Source organism: Penicillium expansum (assembly GCF_000769745.1).
Source record: "Penicillium expansum strain MD-8 chromosome Unknown contig25, whole genome shotgun sequence".
NCBI lineage: Eukaryota > Fungi > Ascomycota > Eurotiomycetes > Eurotiales > Aspergillaceae > Penicillium > Penicillium expansum.
The window spans coordinates 245,519-269,873 of NW_015971442.1; the positions used below are offsets into that span (position 1 = coordinate 245,519).

General features: G+C 49.2%; 10 protein-coding genes across 10 annotated transcripts; 4 read left to right on the forward strand and 6 right to left on the reverse strand.

Annotated features, from left to right (window-relative positions):
* Nucleotides 1-937: 937 nt before the first annotated feature.
* Nucleotides 938-2,298, reverse strand: PEX2_009280 (Peptidase aspartic, catalytic; the record flags this gene model as incomplete). Its single annotated transcript, XM_016738205.1, has 4 exons — nt 938-1,226; nt 1,280-1,934; nt 1,990-2,140; nt 2,194-2,298. The coding sequence occupies 4 exons, from the start codon at nt 2,296-2,298 to the stop codon at nt 938-940; spliced, it is 1,200 nt and encodes a 399-aa protein (XP_016594314.1).
* A 32-nt stretch (nt 2,299-2,330) lies between these two features.
* PEX2_009290 (uncharacterized protein) lies at nt 2,331-2,561 on the forward strand (the record flags this gene model as incomplete). Its single annotated transcript, XM_016738206.1, has 1 exon — nt 2,331-2,561. One exon carries the CDS (start codon nt 2,331-2,333, stop codon nt 2,559-2,561), a length of 231 nt encoding a protein of 76 aa, XP_016594315.1.
* Nucleotides 2,562-3,399: 838 nt separating this feature from the next.
* Nucleotides 3,400-4,696, reverse strand: PEX2_009300 (Amidohydrolase; the record flags this gene model as incomplete). Its single annotated transcript, XM_016738207.1, has 2 exons — nt 3,400-4,295; nt 4,351-4,696. 2 exons carry the CDS (start codon nt 4,694-4,696, stop codon nt 3,400-3,402), a joined length of 1,242 nt encoding a protein of 413 aa, XP_016594316.1.
* A 1,721-nt stretch (nt 4,697-6,417) lies between these two features.
* rpt3 (proteasome regulatory particle base subunit RPT3) lies at nt 6,418-7,976 on the reverse strand (the record flags this gene model as incomplete). Its single annotated transcript, XM_016738208.1, has 6 exons — nt 6,418-6,436; nt 6,493-7,156; nt 7,210-7,496; nt 7,559-7,657; nt 7,723-7,764; nt 7,819-7,976. The coding sequence occupies 6 exons, from the start codon at nt 7,974-7,976 to the stop codon at nt 6,418-6,420; spliced, it is 1,269 nt and encodes a 422-aa protein (XP_016594317.1).
* A 2,504-nt stretch (nt 7,977-10,480) lies between these two features.
* Nucleotides 10,481-13,438, forward strand: PEX2_009320 (putative ARID/BRIGHT domain protein (SWI1); the record flags this gene model as incomplete). Its single annotated transcript, XM_016738209.1, has 1 exon — nt 10,481-13,438. One exon carries the CDS (start codon nt 10,481-10,483, stop codon nt 13,436-13,438), a length of 2,958 nt encoding a protein of 985 aa, XP_016594318.1.
* Nucleotides 13,439-14,476: 1,038 nt separating this feature from the next.
* Nucleotides 14,477-15,197, reverse strand: PEX2_009330 (mitochondrial 54S ribosomal protein mL49; the record flags this gene model as incomplete). The annotated part of the gene is made up of 3 exons (XM_016738210.1): nt 14,477-14,527; nt 14,587-15,121; nt 15,169-15,197. The coding sequence occupies 3 exons, from the start codon at nt 15,195-15,197 to the stop codon at nt 14,477-14,479; spliced, it is 615 nt and encodes a 204-aa protein (XP_016594319.1).
* A 387-nt stretch (nt 15,198-15,584) lies between these two features.
* On the forward strand, nt 15,585-17,008 carry PEX2_009340 (eukaryotic translation initiation factor 3 subunit E; the record flags this gene model as incomplete). Its single annotated transcript, XM_016738211.1, has 2 exons — nt 15,585-16,729; nt 16,795-17,008. 2 exons carry the CDS (start codon nt 15,585-15,587, stop codon nt 17,006-17,008), a joined length of 1,359 nt encoding a protein of 452 aa, XP_016594320.1.
* Nucleotides 17,009-18,226: 1,218 nt separating this feature from the next.
* Nucleotides 18,227-18,772, reverse strand: PEX2_009350 (uncharacterized protein; the record flags this gene model as incomplete). Its single annotated transcript, XM_016738212.1, has 3 exons — nt 18,227-18,412; nt 18,550-18,591; nt 18,656-18,772. 3 exons carry the CDS (start codon nt 18,770-18,772, stop codon nt 18,227-18,229), a joined length of 345 nt encoding a protein of 114 aa, XP_016594321.1.
* A 1,363-nt stretch (nt 18,773-20,135) lies between these two features.
* On the reverse strand, nt 20,136-21,223 carry PEX2_009360 (ArsA family ATPase; the record flags this gene model as incomplete). The annotated part of the gene is made up of 2 exons (XM_016738213.1): nt 20,136-20,768; nt 20,834-21,223. 2 exons carry the CDS (start codon nt 21,221-21,223, stop codon nt 20,136-20,138), a joined length of 1,023 nt encoding a protein of 340 aa, XP_016594322.1.
* Nucleotides 21,224-21,736: 513 nt separating this feature from the next.
* Nucleotides 21,737-22,285, forward strand: PEX2_009370 (hydroxyisourate hydrolase; the record flags this gene model as incomplete). The annotated part of the gene is made up of 1 exon (XM_016738214.1): nt 21,737-22,285. One exon carries the CDS (start codon nt 21,737-21,739, stop codon nt 22,283-22,285), a length of 549 nt encoding a protein of 182 aa, XP_016594323.1.
* Between the last annotated feature and the right edge of the window lie 2,070 nt (nt 22,286-24,355).

Here is a 24,355-nt window from a genome sequence, read left to right on the forward strand (position 1 = left end):
CAACGCGTGTAGAGCTGGATGATATCGGATTCCGATGGTAGGATGTCAGCCTATGACTCGGTGGTCTAAGCTAGATCGGCGGAATAGGTAGGTGGGAATGGTGGTTTAGGCAGCGCAATGATAATCGCCACTCCAAGGCGCGGGTGGGAAAAGAAAATCGTGCGCCTAGCACAACCTGGCGCGGAGGTCAGAGGAAAGTCACACACCAGGCGGAGTAAGTAGCTTGAATTTGAGGAGGTTGGAGAGGGTGGAAAGAGGAATGCGGGCTGCGATCAAAGAAAAGGGAAGCTCATTGAAGTTGTGCGGGGACCGGCTCGATCCAGGTTGGGAGCCCTGGAGCTACTTGCGCTTATGTCATACCGGTACTTGAAAACCGGTATCGTCTCTCACTAATTGACATGCGATCTACTTTAGTTCAAGTACCTTTATTTTTCTGAATGGTCTGATATGATGGTTTGATCAAGCAGTGCTCAGTGTATTTTTATCTTTACTCTGGGGTAATAGTGACGTCCCACTTAATTTCTCTGACTGTATGTATTAGAAATTTGACTGTAGCTTATTGCTTACCTACACCTTGACCAGCATAAGCTCCAGCCAATTGCCACTCAGGTTCTTACGTCTAGTAATTTGCCGAGGAATCTAGCTCGACATACAGAATACTGAGACCACTGCCGAGGAAGACTTATTCAATAACAAAACCAAATGTAATAAGTAGATCTTAACCAATAAAAATATCCATTTGCAGTACCAATGAACGAAAGGCCTCACGATGGGGCTATGCCAGCAAAAAAACAAAAACCTTTAGCAATAGGCGAATGAAGTGCGCTATGAAACCATACGTTCAACCCAGAAGCCACATGTATATACGAAGCAATCTCTTGGTGTCACCTGGTTCTTTGATATTCACAGCTCACCGAGCCATCGAGCATTAGGACATTTATTTGGCCTTGGCCAGACCGACGGCGTTGTTACCGACATCATAGACACTGTACCAGCGGCGCAGGAAGGCATCACCCAAAATAGCCAGAGGACCCACAGGCTCGGGGAAGTCCATGCCCATGAAGCTGCTGATGCAGGAGCCCTGGACCTCCAGGATGTAATCGAAGGGGCCAATAGTGAACTTGTGGCCGCCCAGGGTGAAGGTGAGGTCGGGCAACGAGTCCCGCTTGTCACACTCGACACTGTACTGACCAGTGAAGCCCTTGGTGGCACCGATCTCCTTGTTCCTGTAAAATGAGTCAGCAAAGAAGTTACAGAAATGAGCGACAAATCAACTTACAAAAGCTCGGCCATGGTGGAGGGCAGGGCAATGAGGGAGGTACCAGTGTCCAGAATGACACCAGTGTTGTCAAGTTCAGCAACGTTGTTGCCGAGGGCAATGGAGTTGAGCTCAACCTCCCAGTACGCCTTGCGACGGAGAGGGATCTTGATCAGCTCGCCAGTGTAGTGGCTCTCGTCGATACCACCAAAAGTGGCCACGGAGTCATCGCCATCCTTGTTGGTATCACCAAGGTAGAAAGCAAACACAGGCTCATCCACGAGCTTCTGGTTGATCATGTGATAGAAAGGAGGGACCATCTTGTTCACGGAGATGGTATCATAGCCGAGGCCGAGAATACCATCAAAGCGACCGAAGGCAAAAGCGAGACCAGGCTCGTTGGTAGCTTCCGCGAAGTCCTGTCCCTCAACCTTCAGATCACCGATCTGGAGGGTGTCCCTAGACACGAAGCCGCTCAGGCTGCCAGATCCGTAGCGAATCTCGAACTCGGTGCCATTCTTCTGGTAGGTGCTCGAAGAAGACGAGTCATACTTGCTGTGAAGGAAGCAGGCAATCGAGCTGCACTGCGAAGAAGGGACCCACAGGTTGGAGCTACCAGTGTCAAGGACAACCTTGAAGGTCTGGGGAGGGGTACCGATCGTGATCTCGGAGAAGTCTGGAAAGGTCAGCGTCATTGCTCAGAAACTAACTTTTCTGGGTTGGTAACTTACACTGAGCATTCAGGAAGTTATCAACAAGCACGCCATGGCCACTAGCAGGGTTTAGGGAAGTGTCGTGGAAGAGGTCCTGGTGCTTCTCAGGACGAATGCCCATGTACTTCTGGCCCAGGTTGTGCACATGAGCATCGATGTTGTGCGTGTTCTATCAATCGATTAGTTTCCAGGGTATCCTTAGGGTAATAGCGATGATCATACCAGTTGCTCGGACAGAGGGACCTTGTTGAGCTTGAGTCTGTGCACCTCAGCGGCAGCACTGCCCAACAATGCCGAAGCTGTTAGGAGAGTGAATGACTTCATCATTCAAGATGAGGAAAGAAAGTTGAAGATGGTTGATGCAAAGAAGGGAACGACTTGTGAGAAGGAACCTAGGGAGAAGAGAGGAGATAAGGGCAGATGGTAGATGGGGGAGTGGAGGCTGGAGAGACGATGACGGAAGCGGGAGGGTCACACTAATCCCCTTTGGGCGATGGACTCATGACATGGATTCTCAGGCTACCGGGGGATTCCAGTTCCTGACGTATACAAAGACTCCTTTCTTGTTTCTCGGACCATTTACTCACTGAATTACTATGAATCCTCCATACTATACGGAGTACCCCTTACAACATCGGACCTAAGCAGGGGAAGCACTTTGGGCTGGTGCCTGGGCGTGATTAGCGCCATGATCGGACTGGTCGGAAGACCCCCCTCCCGTACCTGACGGCTGCAGGATAGTTGATGTGGCAAAACGCTACGCTCAGATGTTATTGTTCTACAGCAAGGTATCGTGCCCTGCTGTGATACGCCATAAAGTTCTGGATGTGTACGGAGTATCATTGTAGAGCTTTAAAGCATGTGTTTCTGTAGTCCATCTAGCCCGTAGATCAGAACTATCCAAAAAATACTCCGCTTGGTGTTTTTCAAGGGAGCGCGTGCCCTTCTAGTGTGCAATGGCTGCCTTATTGCGAACTTTGATAAGTGAATACCACGCTGCATACATCATAGTTTCTAGTTATAGACTGTTTGATACATCATGTGGGCATTTGAGACCTTCAGTAGTACTGTCCTGAGGTCTAGGTACATAATCACTTACAAGGTGCCCACCTGGGCACCTGGGCAGGCCCCTAAGCTGGTGCTGACTAACTTTATATACCCTGGGCGCGGAGGCGAACTAGGATACCAAGCGACGTGTTCTAGCTGATATAAAGTACCTCTTCAGAGCACGATTGAACATGATGGAGTAATACATTTCTACCTGCTCTATCTCTCTGAGTCATTTTATGGGACGAATTCGACAGACCAAACTAGAAGACCCTAGAACAAATGAAATGGATGTGGAATAATTGATTTATTTCCTCTCTGGCATACTAAACACCATCTCCTTTCCGATCCACCGGCGATGTAAGGTGTAGTCAATTGTCGTCAAAGAATTTCAAGAAATGTCAAGGCAGACAAAGCCAATGCTTCGATTCCGGTCTGTAGGGTAGGCTGAATTGCCGGCGCATAGATAGAACTGTGGGTTGGAGGCAAATTCCGCAGCTTGCCTTCTCTATCTGCCTTCTCCCAAGTCTGTGGGTCTGTCACGCCAATGTTCCAGTACACATATGGTATTGGGTTTCCACCGGACGGAAGTGAGAGAAGCACAAAATCATCCGCGACAATATCTGGTGGCATCACCTGAATAACCTTGGAGGATTCGTTTCCATAATAGGATTCTAGCACCCGTGCGAATCGGCTTGTTGCCACAGCATCGTTATCAATAGCAGGGCTGCTAGCTGTAGTCACAATACGGGGAGCTATCGGGGATCCAGAAACTTCGCACTCATTTCGTATAACGCGCTCCACTGCAGACTTTGCAAGTTTCTGGGTGCTTTCCGAGAATGTGCGCACATCGACCTGGAAGTCGGCGTACTCTGGAATGATGCTGGCATCAGTACCGGCATGAAACGTCCCGCATCCTATCACGACAGGCTCCTTGGGATCCATTTCACGGCCGACAATAGTCTGCAGACGTGTGAGAATACTCGCAGCCAGCATGATTGGATCGATTCCCAACTGGGGCGTAGCGCCATGCGCACCGCGGCCATATACACGGACATCCAGCGAGTCCAGATAGCCCAGAACGCGGCCAGGTTTCAACGCAATGGTTCCGCTTTTGGTCGGGACACAGTGCTGTGCTAAGCAGACGCTAGGTAGGGGTATTTTGCTGAACAGCTCATCATCAACCATTGCTTTGGCGCCTAGCAGCCGCTCCTCGTTGGGTTGGAATAAAACAATCACAGTGCCGGACCAGAAGTTCCTAGCCTCATGCAGCAGCGCTGCCACCCCGAGCAAGCAGGTCATATGCATATCGTGGGCGCAGGCGTGCATGACACCTTTTTTTAATGCCATCAGCATCGACTTGCTCGACTTTGCTAGCGTAGGGCAGGCCTGTTGTTTCCTTGATAGGCAGTGCATCAAGCTCAGAGCGCAGGAGGACATTTTGCCCCGAGCCATTACGGAGAATGCCAACCACCCCATGGCCTCCAATTCCGCGCTCAACTTCGAAGCCGAGAGTTTCTAGCCGGTCTGCTACGACCGTTGCAGTCCGCTGCTCCTGGCATGGAAGCTCCGGGTTCTCATGGAGGTCCTTGTAGATTGCTGTGTGCCTTTCAACATCGGGAAAGAAGTCCTTGACGATCCTGCGACGTCCGCCGGATGCAGGTTTGACTTGCATCATCAAAAATGAAAAGGGAGAAGCGGAGTGAAAAGCAATCAATGTCTCTGAATGGGAGAATGGGAGGGTTGAGGGTTGTTCACAAGATAATCGCGTTCTTCGTACTCAACGTTTAGTTTCTTTTGCCACGTCCAATTTTCCCTCCTCTCCTCGAGGGGGGGACTCCATCTATATGTTGTAAAACCTAGTACCGTTTTGTACTTCTCTTTGTCTGAAATATTGCGTAACTCAGCCCCAGGGACCAGTTTATCATCTGCAGATATCCCAGTCGAAATAAGCCCCCCGCACTTGGTCAAAGAATATATTTGAGTGCTGTGATAATCTTAATGAATCCAGCTGTAGCGGGCATGCAGCCCGTCGCCCTGGCAGTGCTCTTGGTCAAGACATTTTCAGCTTTAGAGGGCAGCGCGAAGTTGGATTCAGCAAGTGCTACAATTGCCAGGTACCCCAAAGAGCCGAGACTGTGGCTATTTGAACACCAGCTCGGGTTTGTAGGCCATAATAATGTCGCAACGGTTGCTTAGTATCCTGACTAGTAGTCCGACTATCAGCACCCGCCGGGTAAAGCTTTGTAGTATCAAACGACCACAAAAGAAAGGTCTGCGATGAAGCAGATGCATAGATTTAGTTTCAAGGTCGTACTAGGGCTCATGCGTTGCTGGAGACATCACAACGGGGTTGGAAAATAGGGTAAAGCCACTCCAACGAAGACATCCTTTGAGCCTTCTGTCAGGAGGTTGGCTCCCCTTTGAAAATCCCAACGTGTTCTTTCGCATGACTTCGTCTCATATTGGACTAGTAATTGGACTAGTATAAAAGAGTATATCCAAGACCAAGTAAATAAAAGTGCAAAAAGAAGTAGTTGCGCGCGGGATGAACCAGGAACCAAAAACTGTGATATCACCACAGACTAGTTGTAGCATGGAAATTAATCTGCACTCGGGAACTGGGTGACACGATCGAGGAGCGACATGCATGCGTATATCGGTGTGTAGTATTTGAATGTACATATACATCAGTCGGGGTACATGACCGTTACCCATTTGCCATATTTCCATGCTCGACCGACCTCCACGTCCAAGTATCAGCTACAATATAGAATCAGCAATGGTGAGAAAGGCTCGTCTTACAGGTAGGTGCATTGTGAGTTTCCTTTACTCGGGTCACTATGATCTACAGTTATAGCAAATGGACCGATTAGTGGTGCTGGTATTACGTGAGTGGTCTATGTCTCTAGTCTTGGGGTTAGTTCCCGGTATAGCTTTCTTTTCTATTTTATATGGCTGGGTATTTTAGTCTCGTTGGGACAATTACTGTAAAACTTTAGGATTTAATATTTTTTGGATGCTTTTTGTATATTCTCGTGGCTGTAGAGGATATATATCATGCCTCCCCCAAGTCATTCGCAGCCCAAACGATACTATATATATTATTGGACCTATATCGGTGATTCCGCAAAAAAATGATAGGAAAACATACATGAATTAAATGTATCTAATAGACGTCAATCCGACACGCATGTTCAACAGATTGGCCCCTGGACAGGGTGCTATTAGCTAATCTACAGTCTACATCTACAACCTAAAAGGTCGAACGGACATCATAGGATCAAGAGACCATTCAAACATTGTGACACATGGCGCCTGCATATTATTGATAATACAACTGGTGAGGGATACCAAGCTTTCGTCACCCATACCCACGTTTCCAAGAGACTCAAGCATTTACCGGTAGAAGTCAGGGCTGGGAGGAACAAGTCAGTGATATAGAAACACCCAAAAAGCAAACAAGAAACGTACCGGTCATCATCCTGTCCAGTCTTGACCTGGACAGCATAAGCATCTTCAAGGTCCGATTGGATAATATTGTAACGGTTCTTGCGGACAGCCCGCAGACCGGCCTCCTGCATAATAGCAGCAATGACAGCACCGGACAACGGGTCGTTGCGCACGATCAGGGCGTCGAGGTCGACCTCGGGGGACAGTGACATCCTTGCCGCAATAGTTGTGAAAATCAATCGGCGCTCACGTCGGTCACGCAGGTTGGGGAACTCGATCTTTCGGTCCAGACGACCAGGACGCAACAAAGCCGGGTCCAGGGTGTCGGCTCGGTTGGTGGCCATGATGACCTTGACGTTGCTGGTTTGTTCGAAACCGTCCATCTGGTTCAGCAACTCCAGCAGGATACGCTGAACTTCACGATCGGCACCAGTCTGGGCATCGAAACGCTTCGTGGCGATCGCATCGATTTCGTCAATGAAGATAATGGCTGGGGAGTTCTCACGAGCCATCCGGAACACGTCACGGACCATACGAGGTCCCTCTCCCAGATACTTCTGTACGAACTCTGATCCGTTGACACGGATGAAGCTAGCGGTTGTGCTGTTGGCCACGGCTTTCACCAGCATGGTCTTTCCGGTTCCGGGGGGACCATAAAGCAAGACACCACGGGGAGGGTCAATACCTGCAAATTGTTAGCGGTGCCACAAGCCGCAATCGATCTCCGTCACAACTCACCGATTTGTTTGTAGAGTTCGAAATGCGTCAAAGGCAGCTCGACGGCCTCCCGAATCTCCTGTTTCTGCATATCCAAGCCACCAACATCTGCATACGTCACATCGGGCTTCTCGTTCTCGCCGAGCATCGCGATAGAGGAGTCAGCCTCGGGAGGAAGAATATCGACAAGGGCATTGGAGTGGCGGTGAAGGGCGACCGAGGATGAGGGCTTCAGCTTCTCGCGGTCGAGAGTGGAGAGGATACGGACGACGTAATTAGAGCCGGTCGAGCTTTGCACAATACCGGTGCTAGAGAGACGAGTTAGCAAAATGACCATCTCCCCTAGGGGCCGAGACACGAAAAGGCATACTTTTGATCGATTGCCTCCATAAACTGTCCGATGACCAATGGCACACTCTGTATGCGCTTGATCTCTTCTTGTGCCCGAACCAGTTCTCTCTTCAAGCTCCTGCATCCAACGATAGTAGTTAGTCACTGATACAAATCTTCAATGGCAGAATCCGATATGCATACCTCTGCTCATCCTTGATGTATTCCTCCTGGAGTTGGATATACCTGTGTTCAACGTCAGTACAGATCACTCCATCCAACCAACACGGTCAGACATACTCTAGATGTCTTTGTAGCCTCTTAAGGGTAGCATATTCATCGTTTCCATCAACCCCTGTGCCATCGAGGGAATCCAAGTTGGCGAGGGCGTCAAGCGCACCTGGCTTGGTAAGAGGCGTGACGTTGTTCGCCGGGTTCTCCACGGCAACGTCCCCCATGGTGGATACTTTGGACAGTGAGCAAGATGAGAAAGGGTAGGATATCTATCAGCTGGAAATGGAAGGAAAATGTGATGTTCTTTGAAGATGGTTGGTGAATGACGCGCTGTGTGAAGGGCTCGGAGTTCAGCCATCTGGAGCTTTCGATGCTATGGGCCCGGAAGCTTATCCATCACGTGATGTCAGCTGGTCTTGCCAACAGGTCAGTTATAGATTCATTTCCAATGTGTTTACTCCGTTGTGCCATGGAAGCTTATATTATAAGTCCCACGGCAGATTATTTTCTACATTATGGTGTACATGTGGTTTTTCTTTTGTCATTCCAAGGTTAGAAGATTGTGGCAATTGGCGATACGGTAAGACTACCAGATCAAGTGCCCGTCAACTTGTAACATTTGAATGTAATAATCTCACTTTAAAATGTGAGATAAATTACACGGAACCTTAGAAAGTCTTGATAGTTCTGGTCATTTTCTCTCTATCTTGCCCAGGTGCAGGGCACCGAATATACACTAATCTTGTCTTGGTGAGTGTCTCAATCCAAACCTATGGTCAGACGCTAGCGGCTGTCGCGGAATATGTAGTCCTGGAGCCAATGACGAGGATCTGAAGCCTATTTTCCTGGGGTGTCTGTTTCATCTAGTGACATGTGCTCCGTAGATGTACGGAGCATGTTGCCAATTGGAACACCTGATCAAGTTCAAGTCAGGAGAATATCATATTGGACCGCCATGCGCAAAGGCCTTTGAGACAGTTACGAGCATCCTTGCCATTGGAGTTAGCCATGACCTCAAGCTTGCCCCTAAAGCCCTACAGAAGGGAAACGAAGAAAAGCTGATCCAATCATCTGTAGCGGTGGAGTAGGTCGGGACACGGTAGGTGGGACAGGCACCATAGCCGTCATGATTTCCCACGCGGATCGAGTCGGATCCTTGCACGGGGGTCACTAGGAAACCCAGGTCAATCCACTTCTTAGTTGGTGACCTTGAATTTTTGGTGACTTCGGAGGATTGGGCGCGCATCGACATGGCTATCAGACGCTAGCCAGAGCTTTATATAAGGAGAACCGCCCGTTGGTCACCGTCACGGCTCTAGATCTTTTTTTTCTCCCTCTTTCCATTATTTCTTCTCCCCTTCCCCCCAGATCTTAGTCTTAAAAGACTCTATTTTTTCATGGCAATTTTCCCCTTTGATATTTATCACGGGGCGGCTGCTAACCTCAGACCATATCGGGGTTGGAGTATATGATCTAACCTGACTCGGTCAGACCGTTGGAATGGATCATCATTAGGTGATTTATGAAATCTAAGGGGAAGATCGAATTTTTATGGGAATTTTCTCTTAGAAAGAGATTTCCTTCATATCCTCTCCGTTCGCTCACCTTTCCTATTATTCTCCCTTATGTGTGGCTAGTCTCTTTCATATGCAGGTTGATGGCAACACCCGCTCTGCACGAGATAACAAAACTAATGGAAAATCCAGACTAACATAAAGGGAAAAAAAAAACAATACAAAAAAAAAAGAAAGACAAAACGAAAAAGATGAAGAAAACTGAACAGAAAAGAACAGACTAAAAGAAAAAAAAAAGACTAACAGAGTAGTAACACAAGTAACCAGAACAGGTGTTGGAGGGGGGAGGTTTAACCTGCGAAAGCTCTGACCTGTCAGTAATTTTCCCTCATTCTCCTCTCTCCACTTCCCCTTCCATCCCTAACTGAACGGATCTTGTGTGAATCGGTAAGTACGCCATTCTATTTCTTATGATTTGCTCTTGCTTTTTTTTTTTTGGTTCTACTATTATTTTATATGTGTATTGATATTATTTGGTTGTGGCCACGCACCTTCCTTTTTTTTTTGTCCCTTGTTCTGTAACCATCATTTGTCCGTGGTTTACAGGAGGCTTCCATTATTCCATTATTATATCTTGGCTCCTTTAAGGATCAAGAGTGACGTTCCCTTGGGCTATGATTTGCTAACATTTTAGTCTACCCCAGCCTCTTACCCCTTCCCCCCCCTCCACCCCAAATCCATCCTAACACGCCTTTGCCTTTGCCTCCCGTCCTTCTCCGTGGTTTGTTGCCTTAGGTTTCCATACCACGTGACCACACCTGGCCAAACCTCTGTCCCCTTCATATCCCCCATCTGCCAATTCCGGGACCCGGCTTCAGTCATCCGTATAAAAAGCGGAATTTAAGTCACTCCAGCCTTATCGGTATGTACCTCATTCCCTCCCCTCCTTCCCCCCAATATTATCTCCAATATTCCTATCCTCATGGTTGTCACCTTCCCTCCCCACCTTCTCTGTGACCCGTGTCGCGACCGGGTCTGGGCGCGACTCCAAACATCCCATCCCCCGACGCGTCCACATGATCGTCTATCATTGGACTAAATCCTATACTTCCTTCATTCCTATATGACATCTTTGCACATGATAGCAATGGCGCATGGGTCGATGTTCATATACTGACTCGTCCTAGGTAGATGGGTTGGCAAAACCGCTCGACATGAATGCCTGGCTTGCCGACGCCTCGAATATTCCTGGCCAGGATAACGGCGCCTTTCATCAATCCACTATAGACCCCTCTACTGCTTTCCTTCATGGTTCCCCGACCCCCCAGGATCCATCCCAATTCCAGCGCATGTTCAATAATGGCGTGCCGCGGAACGCTTCCCCAGGATTCCACAACCCAAACCAAGTGATTCCATCCAAGCGAGCGCGGCCAGAAGATGGCATGCCCATGTCGCCAAGGCCAGCACCAGGTGGTGTGACGGGTTCGCGATCCCAGACCCCTCACCAGCCATTTCCAGGTTATCAAGGAGCGACCAATGGCAATCCGCAATTCCCCCAACACCCAACGCCGTACCAGCATCTTCAGCAAGGAGCGTCTCCGAACGTAACGCAGTCGCCCAGTATGCAGGACTTTGAGCAACAAAGCGTTCGTATGGGAACGGCTTCTCCGAGCCCCTTCTCCCCCGCTGGTCCGCACCCTGGACCACATATGTCTCCATCGCAGTCGGATCACGGCAGCCGCGTGAATACGCCCCAGAATGCCAACTTTATGCAGGCGCAGCAGTTTGGTGGAATGACCTCGGGAGCCCCTCAACCCTCGATGCAGGCGCCGCAGTTCAATGGCATGCAGCAAGTACCCCAGGGCTATCATCAAGCTTTAGCGAATCAGCAACAGCGGCTGCATGCCATGCAGCAGCAGCAACAGACACGGATGAATCCTAACCCTGCAATGGCTGCACGGCCAGTTCCAGGAGGCATGAACCCGATGGCCAATCCTCAGCAGCCCATGGGAGGAATGAGACAAATGCCACCGAACATGCAGTCGAATATGCCGAAACCTAGTAACCCGGAAGGATTTTTGCGCTCATTGCAAAAATTCATGGCGAGCCAGAATCTGCCCATGGATCCAAATCCTATAGTCAGTGGTCGTCCGATCAACCTCGTTCAGCTCTACGCCACGGTGATGAAGATGGGAGGATCAAAAAAGGTTACAGCAACAAATATGTGGCCAGCAGTTGCACACCAGCTGCACTTCCCCCAGATGCAATACCCTATGGCCGCCCAGGAGATTCAAGCCCACCACTCAAGGAACTTGGCTCCTTACGAACAAGCTTTCATTAGCTCACAACAAAAGCAAATGGCGGACCACATGCAGCAACAGCAACAACAACAGCAGGCGCAGCAGCAGCATCAACAGCAACAGCAAGGCGGGATACCGCGGCCGCCTAGTCAATTCCAATCTCCTTCGGTGAAGCCTAATCCAGGCTTTGAGCAACCTCAGACGATGGCACAATCCCCCCAGAATAATACGCCAGTTCATAATAATGCCCCGGGGAACCCAGTGAATGGGTTTGCCACGCCAACGCACGCGCGAAGCCAAAGTAGGCCAGCCCAGGCCGGACATCGGCAAAGCATCTCGAGGGGGTCGCAGCCACCGGTCCCACCCACTGAAGCTGCTGCCGGACAATTCGCAGCTCCCTCCCCGCAATCTGTCAAGGGTGTTACGCCTGTTCCGGGCCAACCGCAGCCGGTACAACAAGAGCAAAAGCCAGAGCAGCTAGTAAAACGACATATTGAGGAAACATTCAAACCCATCGTTCTGACGGGAAGTCGTTTCCACGGGCCTGTTGTCGTTGATGAGATGTGCCAGATTGGCGAGGATATCTCAAGACTCAAGCCAGACGTACCAGCCTTTGCAGAACTAGGAGTTGTTGATATTCACGCGTTGACAATGGCGCTCAAATCTGGGATCTACGCTGAGATTCGGGTTGCCTTGGACACCCTGACAACACTTTCTGGTGAACCATCTGTTCAGATATCATTGGAGAATTGTGATGACTTGGTAGAGAGCCTGATCGACTGTGCTGAAGATCAAGCCGACCTTCTAGCAGAACACACCTCGGAAGATTCGGATACTATGATTCTACGTTCCTATGATGAAGTCACACGGGACTGCCAGTCTGAAAACACATCGCTGGCAGACGTTCCCGAATTTGGAAGTATTGAGTACGAACTAGACCGGGCCGTCGATCGACTTATCTGTATCACCACTATCCTGCGCAATTTCTCGTTCAGCGAGACGAATTTCTTACCTCTTGGTATCCCTCCCGTTGCCCAGCTGTTTTCCGCTGTCTTCCGTTACATGGGAACTCGCAAGATGTTCCTGCGGACAAGCCATAACACGTTAGACTTTATGAAGGATGCAGTGATCTTGCTGAGTAACTTGGCGCATGTTGTTCAAATTCCCGGCAAGGACGAGGCACTGAATATGTTGATCTTCCTGTTGGCGTTCTCGCCCGAGCCTGAACCCACATCACCCTCCGGAAAAGTGATGTTCACTACATTCAACTCCTCGGTCGATAGATACACCCCAGCTGCTGTTGACGGACTTGCCAAAATGTTGGCTAGAGATGACCCGAACCGAACTTACTTCAAAGCCATCTTCTCTGGCGATGGATCTGCACCTGCCCAGCCGGAGTTGTTAACCCGCGCGTTTGGCCTTGCCATCTCCTGCGTCCCCGACAAAAAGCCAATGGCCGTCGTGGATGCACGCAAAGTGTTTTTAATGCAAGGTCTTCTGTCAGCCGATGTCCTTACCACATTCGCCGATGCGTCTCTTGCCAAAGCATGGCTTGAGTCAGTCGACGGGTTCGCCGTCCATCTCCTGCGACTTTCCTGCGCACTGTGCACAGAACGCATTCCACAAATCAACATGCGACAAAGAAGCCAGGCCGAAGCCGACGCGTATGCCTTTAGCTCCATTGTCAATCGAGGACTGGGGATTCTACGCCGACTCGCGGAAAAATCAAAGCAAGTTGACAACACCTCCCCTCTCAACATCCCATCCGGAATCCTTCCCAGAAAAGAAAGCCTGCTAGGTGCATTGCTCCTCCCCAACATCGACGGCGGTGTTGTTCGCCAGCTCCTCACATATGCCCGGTTGGCGGAGTAAATGATGTCTGCATGAACCTCCAATGCGCTGGTGACAGGTTGGTTTCGTACCAGTCCCGCCTGGGAGGAATCGGATCCTCCCCCATTTAGCATATACGACAATCTTGATTTTCTCTCATGTCATTTGTACTCATGTCGACTGTCAGTCTTTCTATTCTTAACTTTTGGGCGCTGGTGGGTGATGGGGATTTTATTTTTGTTCTTGTGAGATAGCGTTCTGTTCTGCTTCGGTGTACAATGCTCAAAATACCCTCGACGCAAATCGAGAGATACCTGCATCATGCCCAGTTGACCATTGCTTCCATAAATTCGTAAATATCAAATTAACAGCTTACCACAGATCCGTAGTCGAACTTGGCTACGTCGAAGCATCTAGCAGAAGCAGAGGAGGCAACACAAAGTTCTCATTCCTCTTGCTCGCCGGAGTAGTTTAGAATCCAAGGTCTTCGAACATGTCTGCCTGTGGCCTACATTGGTATGCTTTCCAATCCCAGAGGAGCATACATACTGCACACTGTTACAAATTTCTGAATGGTTTCCTGAATGGAAATGCACGTGGTCATTCAATATAAAAGCACTAGCACCCATCGAGTCATCGAAAATGTACAGATTGGAAGTGTTACAGGTAGAGGGAAAAGCAAGGGAACACGAAAAAAAAAGCAGGTGGACGCCAGAAGACACGACCGGATAGATAAGACACAAACACCAAAGGAAAAGAAGAAAAAACGGGGAAGAAAACCCGACCCGCAACGAGATTAAGGTATGCACCGAGAGGGAAGAGGAGAGAGAGATCAAGGAAATAGATATTACCCATCCACATCAGGGACCACCGCGAACGTTCGTTTCTTTCTTTCTCCTCCCTTGTTTTCGACGTGATGTGATTCTTGCTCTCTCCGATAAGTATGCTCTAGCATACCCCTCGCAATAGGGGTATGATGATGCTTTTTGGGGGGTGAATCTTGGGCCATTCGAATGATTCCAATGAGCTCTTCAATCGCGAGCGTGTGAAATAAGATTGAGGTATTAGAGAAGAAAGGATTTAGAATTTCCGCTCCTGGAGGAAGTTCAGAATCTCGGGTTTGCGCCAGCCCTATACAAAGATATCAGTTTCTGTTGACTGATGATTAACACCATAAGAAGCGAACATACCTTGACAATGATGTGGCCAGTGAGTCGGTTAAGAGTAACATCCGGGTTCGGCTTGTTTCCGTCAACAACACCCAGGGCAGAAGCTAGGTCGTTGCGGAGCGCGTCCAGATCGCCTTCGGTCTTCTGGAGCTTGGTGAGTTGCTTGGTGCCGCCGGCCTTTGTGACGACGTAGACAGGAAGCTGGTTGGAGGCAGTGCGACGGACGAAATATGGGAGGTTGGTGAGCTGCAGGGTGGGAGTGGGCTTCTTGTCTGATTTGGCTGGGGATGGGGTCGCCGATGGGGTGGTAGATTGTTGTTTCAGGGCTTGCGCTTGACGGCCGAGATGAGCGAGGAAGGTACGGCTTTGGCGGGTAGGGAGAGTAGGGAGAGAGAATTGAGGACGATCTGAGAGGAAAAGGGTTAGACATGCGCTTTTTTCTTTGTTGAAGCGAAACCAACACGCCATAGATGCGTGTTTTTCTTTTTCTTTCTCTCTTGTCTGTTGGTTACAAGACATTGCAAGACCCGAGGGTTTGGCTTTGCTCTTGTACTTCCTACAATATCAAGAGATCGAGATAAAACCGAGCAAATTGTCACTTACGTGAAGCTTTCAACCTCGCCTGAGGACATAATGTGGAAAATGAACTACATGTCTGAACGGAAGCCACGGACTGTGCAGAGTTGACGCGAAGAGGAATGGTCGTAGCCTGCTTTCGCATGGCGGAGGACGGGCCTGAGTATAGAATAGACGGCATTTCTCGCGTTCTAAAGGGCCGAAATAAAAGACCTGGTTGGAGAAGATAGAGATATCAAGGCAGAGACTGGGAAGATCGGGGAGCGACATCTGATGCTCCTCTGCTCAGATTTTCTGCCACCGCTTTCCCAACACCCACTTCCAAAAGGGGTTTAGGGCCACCGACGCCCGCACAATCTGCAAATTCTCCATTGATCGCGGTTGGCCCTTTGTTATCCCCCTCTAGACCTTTAACCCCCTTCTGCCATCTTTTGAGATCCAATATGGCAGACAACGCCCCCCCTACCGCTGAGACTTTGCTCAGCGGCGCTGCTGCTCACCCGCCCAAGACCGCCGAGGACATCGCCTCCCAGCATGATTTGCTGCCCCGACTCATCCCGTACCTCGACCGTCACCTGGTCTTCCCCCTGCTCGAATTCAGCGCTACCGGCGATGAGGAGGACAAGGAAATCACCCGGGCGAAGTACGAGCTCCTCAAGCACACCAACATGACCGACTACGTCGCCAACCTGTGGCAGGAGATCAACGATTCCGACACCATTCCCGAAGAGTTTGTGAAGAAGCGCGAGGAGGTTCTGGCCAAGCTACAGCACTACCAGGATCAGAGCGAGAAGATTTCCGAATTGTTGCAGGATGAGGAGGTCGTGGGTAACCTGCGAAGCGACAAGGCCGCCAACTTGCGGTTCCTCGAGGAGCAGCACGGTGTCACCAACGAGATGGTCAACTCTCTCCACGACTACGGACGCTTCCAGTACAGCTGCGGCAGCTACGGAAACGCCGCTGAGCTGCTTTACCAGTTCCGTGTTCTGTCCACCGACAACGACAAGGTTGCCGCCGCCACATGGGGTAAGCTCGCATCAGAGATCCTGACCACCAACTGGGAGGGTGCTATGGAGGAGGTTCAGAAGGTTAAGGACTCAATTGAGACCCGCCTGTTCAACAACCCCCTGGCTCAGCTCACCAACCGCTCTTGGCTCATTCACTGGTCGCTGTTCCCCTTCTTCAACCACGACCCCGCCCGCGACGTCCTCACCGACCTCTTCTTCTCCCCCGCCTACATCAACACCATCCAGACCAGCTGCCCTTGGGTTTTGCGGTACCTCGCCGCCGCTGTCATCACCAACCGCAGCCGCCCCCACAAGCACTCCGGTGTCTACCAGAAGCAACTGAAGGATCTGATCCGCGTTGTGCGCCAGGAGGACTACGAGTACACCGACCCCGTCACCGATTTCGTCAAGGCCCTTTACGTCGATTTCGATTTCGAGGAAGCACAGAAGAAGCTTGGCGAGGCCGAGGATGTGCTGCGCAGCGATTTCTTCCTTGTGTCGGCCGCCGACGCTTTCGTCGACGCTGCCCGCCATCTCATTTCCGAGAGCTACTGCAAGATCCACCAGCGTATTGACATCAAGTAAGTTGTTTGTATTTGGTGAAGTGGCATGAATAACAGACTAACACCTCTTTTCTTTTCTCTAGGGACCTTTCCACCCGTCTCGGCCTGAACCAGGACGACGGTGAGAAGTGGATTGTCAACCTTATTCGCGACACCCGCGTTGACGCCAAGATCGACTACAAGGAGGGCACTGTTATCATGAACCACCCCCCTCAGTCGGTTTACCAGCAAGTCATCGAGAAGACCAAGGGTGCCTTCTTCCGCACACAAGTCTTGAGCGCTGCTGTTGCAAAATAAAAACACCATGACCTTGATGTTGAAAACTGAACTTTTCTCTGTTATGTGATTTCCAACTTGTTTCTGCCTGCCCCATTTTTTTTAGTGATCTCCCCGTGTAGGTCACAACACGGTTGTTTGGGGACTCCATGCAGAGTGGCATCCGGCTGGCGTTTTTTCGGGGGTCCACACTTATTTCTTTACCTCTTTAGTCTTGCAGTTCTTATGCAATCACTCTCTCCCCATATTTTTTTCACTTCCTGTGTCGGATATTTTGCTTGACCTCTTTATGTATTGGCCATTTCTGACCCTGGAGGTTTGGACGGAGGGGGTCCCCAAAAGCAGCCATAGAATCATGGCGCCCTCAAATCTGAGGGGGAAAAAGATGAGAGATGGAGATATGTAGTAGACTCTTTGATCTTAGGGTCTGATTTATCTATGCTGTTACGAATGGTCTATAGAGATGAGTGAAAGATGATGTCTTTTTTGACAATAACCCTTATTCCAAGCTATCCTTGTTCTTAGCCTAGGCTTCTCAAAGCTTCAAGTACCGGGCATTATGTCCCCGTTTAATATTGATGCTTCGTCATTATCATAATCAGCGTTGAAGATAAGACCCGTTGGACGTCCACCTTCGCCTCTTTCAGCCCTAGTGCACATCCTCTACTAAGTCGAATCATTCCCATTGTCTTCTTCCCTCCCCAACCCCAAAATATCAGTCCAGTTGATGATTTTCTATCTGCTAGTGGCTCTTACTCCGCGAGATTATAATGTATATAATATCAGATTCAGCGCTAGAACACACTAAACAAGATGAAATAAGAAAGTAGGGTATATGAGAACGAGACAAAAGGCACATGTTCCTATCAGCTCAAAACAGGGCTACCGCTAATGCCCACAAGAGCCGCCGCGTCCATCCCAGGATTGGGTTCCTTTCCTTCCACTGCTCCATCCGGGCTTTTGCAATCCAAGGATTCCGACTTGGTAACAGAGTCAGAGGCTGGGTATTCCATGTGGCCAATGTCTCTGCAATCCAAAGGATACTCCGGGGCATGAACAACGAGTTAACATAAGGCCGAACGGAGCAGTATCAGGCGGCGACACAGGAAAGTGGCCTTCCCCCATGTTGCTGGTCGACGGAATCCTAAAACGGAGCCAAGGGCTGGAAAAGAAACACCAATTCCAATGGATGGAAGCAAGGAAACAAGACTGGCCTCAATGACCGCCTCGTGAGTCTGGTTATGCACGCCTGCGTGTTCCAGATTGATTAAGAGGGATGATTTCATTGATGTAAGGCTCAGGCTGAGTGGCTGAATTGTCGCTGCTGGAGCTAGAAGTCGAAGAGCCGGTGGTGTTGTGAGCCATTCGAGTAGCTTCCTGCTTCTCGTACTCTCGGGACATTACCGCGAGATCATCAATTTGTTCCTGTTCGGAGAAGTTAGCGATGTGTAATGTTCGGTTCTCTCTCTCTCTCTCTCTCTCTCTCTCTCTCTCTCTCTCTCTCTCTTTTTTTTTCCTCTTCCACTTCCACTTCATGTTTACACAAAGACGGGGAAACAAACCCGCGTGAGTGGCACGCCATTGACGAGGTAACCATCGCGTCCCTGTAAGTATATCTAGTTAGATCGGGTTGTATAAAGGGCATGGTAGAAGCATGGCAAGACATACCTGATAGCTGTAGGGTCTGACTGTTGCACTTGGCCCAAGAAAGTAATGGATATGGCCTAGGACAATATGTCGGGACAGCCCATATCCCGGAAGCCAGTATTGCTGGACAGGAGACATTGTCAAGGCTAAGAGGTGAGGCGTCGAGCCGAGGCGAAGAAAGAGCTAGGGTCTGATGTCAGTCGACACCGACACACAAACGGTCCGTGCCTGGAAGCTCTTTGTGGGACTTTTGGCATAGCACAGAAGGACGAGGCATCAGTATAAATAGGTTAGTTGATACCCTGGTTCAACAAATAACAATCCCACCTGAAACCGAGACGCATAAGACAAGTCTCTATCGGAAATGCACTAACCGCCAGTCCCCAATCCTTCGGAGAATATGGTCTCACAAAAGGCCAACGGCAGAGGGGACCGCACATCCCCCCCCCTTCATTGAGTAGTATGATCCACCAAGTCGGCTGCACATAGGCAAATGAAACCAATCGGTTACCCACGAATCCGGTAACTCTCAAGCGAGTCTCCACGGAGGGCGGCAAGAAGAAAGGGAAACCAGTGGAGAGTCAGCAGAAACGGCCCAGACCCTGTGCCCTGATCTCGAGAGGATGGTTCATGTCGGAATGTTCGGGGGGTGGAGGACAAGAGAACCACTCGCCTCACTTTATCAACCAACGAGGCCCAACCCTTTTTTTTCTCTCTCTGATATGTGTCAATCTGGAGCTTCTGACCGTCAAAATGCAACGGGAACCTAGTCTGCCCACTTTTTCCACTGTTTAATACCGAGGACCCGGTCTTGGACGAAAGTGAGGCTTGCATGGAGGAGCAACGGCCTCGAATCAATCCCAGGGCGCATAGAATTGGAGTATTTTCCTAACAAGAGAGTGGACAGTGCACCTGTAGGAGGATTTGGAAGAGGAAGTAAATAAGTTCTGACGTCTCCCTTTCTCTCACCGCAGATTCTCAGACCTATGCAGCGCCAAATTGGCTCTTACTGCGGTGGTGTCGTGGCACCACGGATTGTGGGTTTAGATCGCGGGGGCCACTGACCTGCAGCGAGGACATCTGCAGCCCTCGCTTTTAGGGCATGAATTCTGAATTTTCAAGGCAATATTGTAGTATAAGGGCTTTTGGTTGTCAAACCCCATGGTAGATGGGGAAAAGTTTAAGTGCGGGAATGATTGAAGTTCCCCTCACGAGGATATATATTAAATGGGGGTCCAATATCACTTGACCAAAGATGGTGTGTGTGCGTTTTGTATCTCCGATCGAGATGTAACCAGGAGGTTCATCACAGAGGTCAGTTAGGATGTGATAGGATATGCATGAACGCATTCATGTCCGTTAGTCCAGATGCTCCCGAGGTCTACATGAGGGTCCAAACCAATCCTAGTCCACAAGGCCAACGCTTCATGTAATATTCTCTAGTCTTTTCATAATTCGTCCGACATGAGCGAAAACAAAATATCTCGCATCGACATTGCCTTTACTGAGGAGGCACATATGGCGTCACCAACATCTCACTGAACTTCTCCAACTTCTCCTTCCCGCGAACTTCCTCAACCAGCATTGGCATGCGGACCACATTGAAATCCTCATAGAGCTCCTCGATCTGATCAAGGTACTTCTTCTGCATCTTTCTCCGGGCAGTGCATTGTTCGCAACCGCTTCCTTCTTTGGGGAACAGCAGCTGGTTGACAACGATTGAGTGGGTATCGATGTTGTAGCTGGTCAATTCCTGGATCATGCGTTCCGTCTCGTAGAGCGACAAGAACTCTGCAATGCATACACAGACAAAGGTGGTCATGTCTGGGTTCTTGAATTGTGTGTTGACCTCGCTAATAGTCTCGCGCAACGACTCCATCTTCTGCAGCAACTCATCCATGTTCTGACCTCCGGGTAGACCGCCACGAGCGCCCAGAATCGAGTTGAGCATCGGACCGAACTGGGTGGAGAGCTGGGAGAGCTTGGCTAGCGCCTTCTCGAGCACGGTGGGGAATTGGAGGAATCGAAGGGTGTGGCCGGTCGGCGCGGTATCGAAGACAATGACTTCGTAGGAGAGCGACTTGACCTGCTTCAGGACTTCGGCAAAGGACATAGCTTCGTCAACACCGGGAATCTGCCATCACCAATAGTTAGATTGACACGTAGAATGTATGGTACGACAGCCGCATAAGCACTTACGCTGAAGGCAAGATCCTGCATCATGTTTCCCATGCCCAATCCCGCCATGGGATCTTCACCCTGACCGTCTCCGGTGGCGAGCAGATCCTGGATGCTCCCATTGGGGTCGATCTCCATCGCGCTCAGGTTTGAGTAGCCATCGATCAGGCGGGCCTCCTTTCCGAACTTTTGACCGAAAGCGTCGCTCAGGTTGTGTGCGGGGTCGGTCGAAATGAGGAGAACGGATTTGCGGACTTTGGCCAGCTGGATCGCCAGCGAGCACGAGGTGGTGGTCTTACCCACACCTCCTTTTCCTCCGACGAAGATCCAACGGAGAGTGTTTTGGTTGAGAACTGACTGGAGCGTAGGCTCCATGTCAAGGTCGTCGCCATGTATCACGGCGGAGGACATTGTGTATGATCTGTTGAAATTCTAAATGTTGCGAAGTTGGGGAGCTTGGAAGTTCAAGTGTTCCCAAGTTGCCCCGCAAAATCGAACTTTCCGGAAGACAAGACTTTCACGAATATTCTCTCACCTTTCTCGTGGTGTTTTAATATATATGCAATTGGTCCTAGATGCAAGATATCTAGGTAGAGTTCTAATTTCTTCCATTCTTCTAATAATTGGATTGGTTTATATGACCCTTGGAGCTCTTTGTCCTCGAACTGACAGATCAATCCCAGTTAAGTTGTCTTAATAGAATTAATTCTATTTACTACAAATAGTCACTAAAATAGGAATCGAAGAAGCTATCCAACATATATGCGCGAGTTATGGATCCCCAATTGATAGCTGCATGGCACTCTCCGCGGCCATCGGTATCCTCCGATGAACCCTTCGATAGCAATGTAGAGCTCCTCCTTCCAGCATAATCTTCTTTTCTCTTTTTCTTCTTTTCCTATATTCCATATCCCCTTTGAATGAATGGACTCCCCTCAAAACAACCAACAACTTGGTCGCACCACCAACCGCCTCGCACTTTATCAGCAACAAATATCCCCCGCCCCGCACACCAAAGGCTCAGACCCAATCAAGAAACCATCAACCACCATGGCAGCGCGTGACCCTATCACCTGTCATTGCCTTAACACTTTGTCGGGAACACCCGCAGCCAACCTGCCAGTGATTCTGACCCTCCTCTCCACCCCGACATCCGCCGCCAGCGGCATCTCATTCCGCGCAATCACGAACGCCGACGGCCGTGTCGCCAACTGGACACCAGTTGGAACAACCTCAGAATCAGTCCCTGCTATCTTGGCTGCCCTACCTGCTGCAGACAGCAAGACCAACTGGTCTGTGCGCTTTGACGTGGGTCCCTGGTACGAGGCACAGGGCATCGAGAGCTTCTGGCCAGAGGTTGAGGTTAAGTTCACTGTCAAGGGACGTGGACGCGAGGGTGAGGAGGGCTGGCGCCATTATCATGTTCCTGTCCTCCTGGGCCCTTGGAATTACTCGACTTATCGGGGTTCGTGAAGACTTGGTATAAATCAGGGTTCTTTTTTAAGGATGAGCTGGGAATTGTCAATATTTCGATCTTTTCAGGGCTTGATAGATATACGTCAATCGGTTATCTCTATTGGAAAAGTGGTGTTTTGAAGCATGAATCTTGGCAATGGTTTTCGTTGCTCGGTTGTCCTCTGAAAGCTTTGCACTTCTAGATATGTAGGCGAGGATAATAGCTTCCTATTGAACAACTTGTAGTTCACTTGCTCTCAGAAAGAGAAGAGACATACAGACCACTTCAACTACCTCAAGTGAATTGTGGATACATTGAAGATCTTGTCAAACCTTGATCTTTCTATCTTCCGCCAATCGTACTACACTAGAGTTATGATATTCTATTGCAGGCGTGCTTAGGCTATACCTTTATGAGCCCGAGCCGGCAACCTAATCCTAGAGCCTGCGTGTAAAGCAACAATATCTTGACTGTGCAAGTTTTTGGTATTAACTAGCGGCATATATTGTTTAAATATAGTCGAATGTTTCACCCAATTCCGGTATTATTGGGTGGTTCGATAAACATGGGGCGTCGACAATATTTTATACCATTCGTTATGGCATTCGTTCTCTTTGAATTATATTTTAGCTCTCAAGATGCGTCAAGGGTCATGTTTCAACGTAGTCGTCAATTCCACTTTAACAATTGCCGTGATGCACATACGTACAATCAAGGTTGAAGGATACCAAGACTGTGGGGAAATGGCTCTCCACCCTGAAACCCTACGAAATCGCCCAATGGCATAGTGATTCAAGGGCAAATTTGGACCAGAACACTCTTTGCAATTGTTGTAAGGATTGGCGTTCAGTTTAGGTTGTTAAGTATGCATAAGACAGACTGCACGTTCTCGAGACACTACTAGTAGTTGATTAATGTAATCCTCTTTCCACACATGACAGGCCTTTTCCATTGATACCAGGGGTATACATCGTGCCTTGATAACAATGTTATTTATGTAACGTACGACGCGATTTTGTGTACTCCGTATGCATACGACGCGTATGTTGTATGGAGTACCTATGGATACACCCGTGGATACACCCGTGGACTGCCGTTGATTAATAATTATCTGTTGGGGGCCAGTAACAGGTCGTACAAGTTTTACATATACAGAACTCGGTCAAATACGATATGTCCTTTCCTGTTCCCCATTTGGCATATAATAATAATCTGTTCACATATATAATCTGTTCACATATATAATATGTCCAAGCATACATATGTTGTACAGTATGAAGATCAATATCTAGAATTCCAGTGGCAAGATACAACATAGATAGAACCCTCACGTGCGATCGATTGCGTCATCATTTTCACCGCATTCTTCGAGTTGTGTGAATCCCTCGCCTTGGCACTGGAGAATCATGGGCTTTGATTGGCTCCAATAGTGCATATGACCCACAGCGGGAGAGATTTCTGTCGTCACCGTGACATAATGATAATACCTGCCCAGGTGGGCTGGGATGACCAACCTTGGAACTCCCCCAGGGTATCAAAGATGCAAGCATCGAACATTGAACTCTCTGCCAGTCCACGGGTTGGAAGGATTGCGAAGAGTTCGACTTGATATTGTGCAATTTTTCGGTCCTTTTCGAGCCAGTGATGTTAACCCAGATGGACTCCGCTCTCCAAACTAGCAAATGACGATTGACCCATTCAATCGATTCTCCACCCTATGGTCAATATCCCAGGCAAGGGTGTTTTTTCTTTATGTTGTATGGTGTAAAATGTCTGAGATGGGAGGAGGGTAGCACCTCATCCGGACAGAATACATAGGCAAATACGAAGATAGAAGAGTACCAATAGTAACCTTTGAAAATTGTACAAATGTCTCCGGGGGAAACCAAGGCCGAATCAGATTTGAAGAAAGACAATTACAGTCATGTATGTTGTATTTTTACACACGCACATAATTTGTCTAATCTTTTTAAAAAATACTTTAAATACAGTACCTGACGGTAATTGTGTTTTTTTCTTCAACTGCCAAAATCCCAAATTCCCTAAATTTCATCATATCCCTCTTCCCCCTACGTCACTCTCTTCCT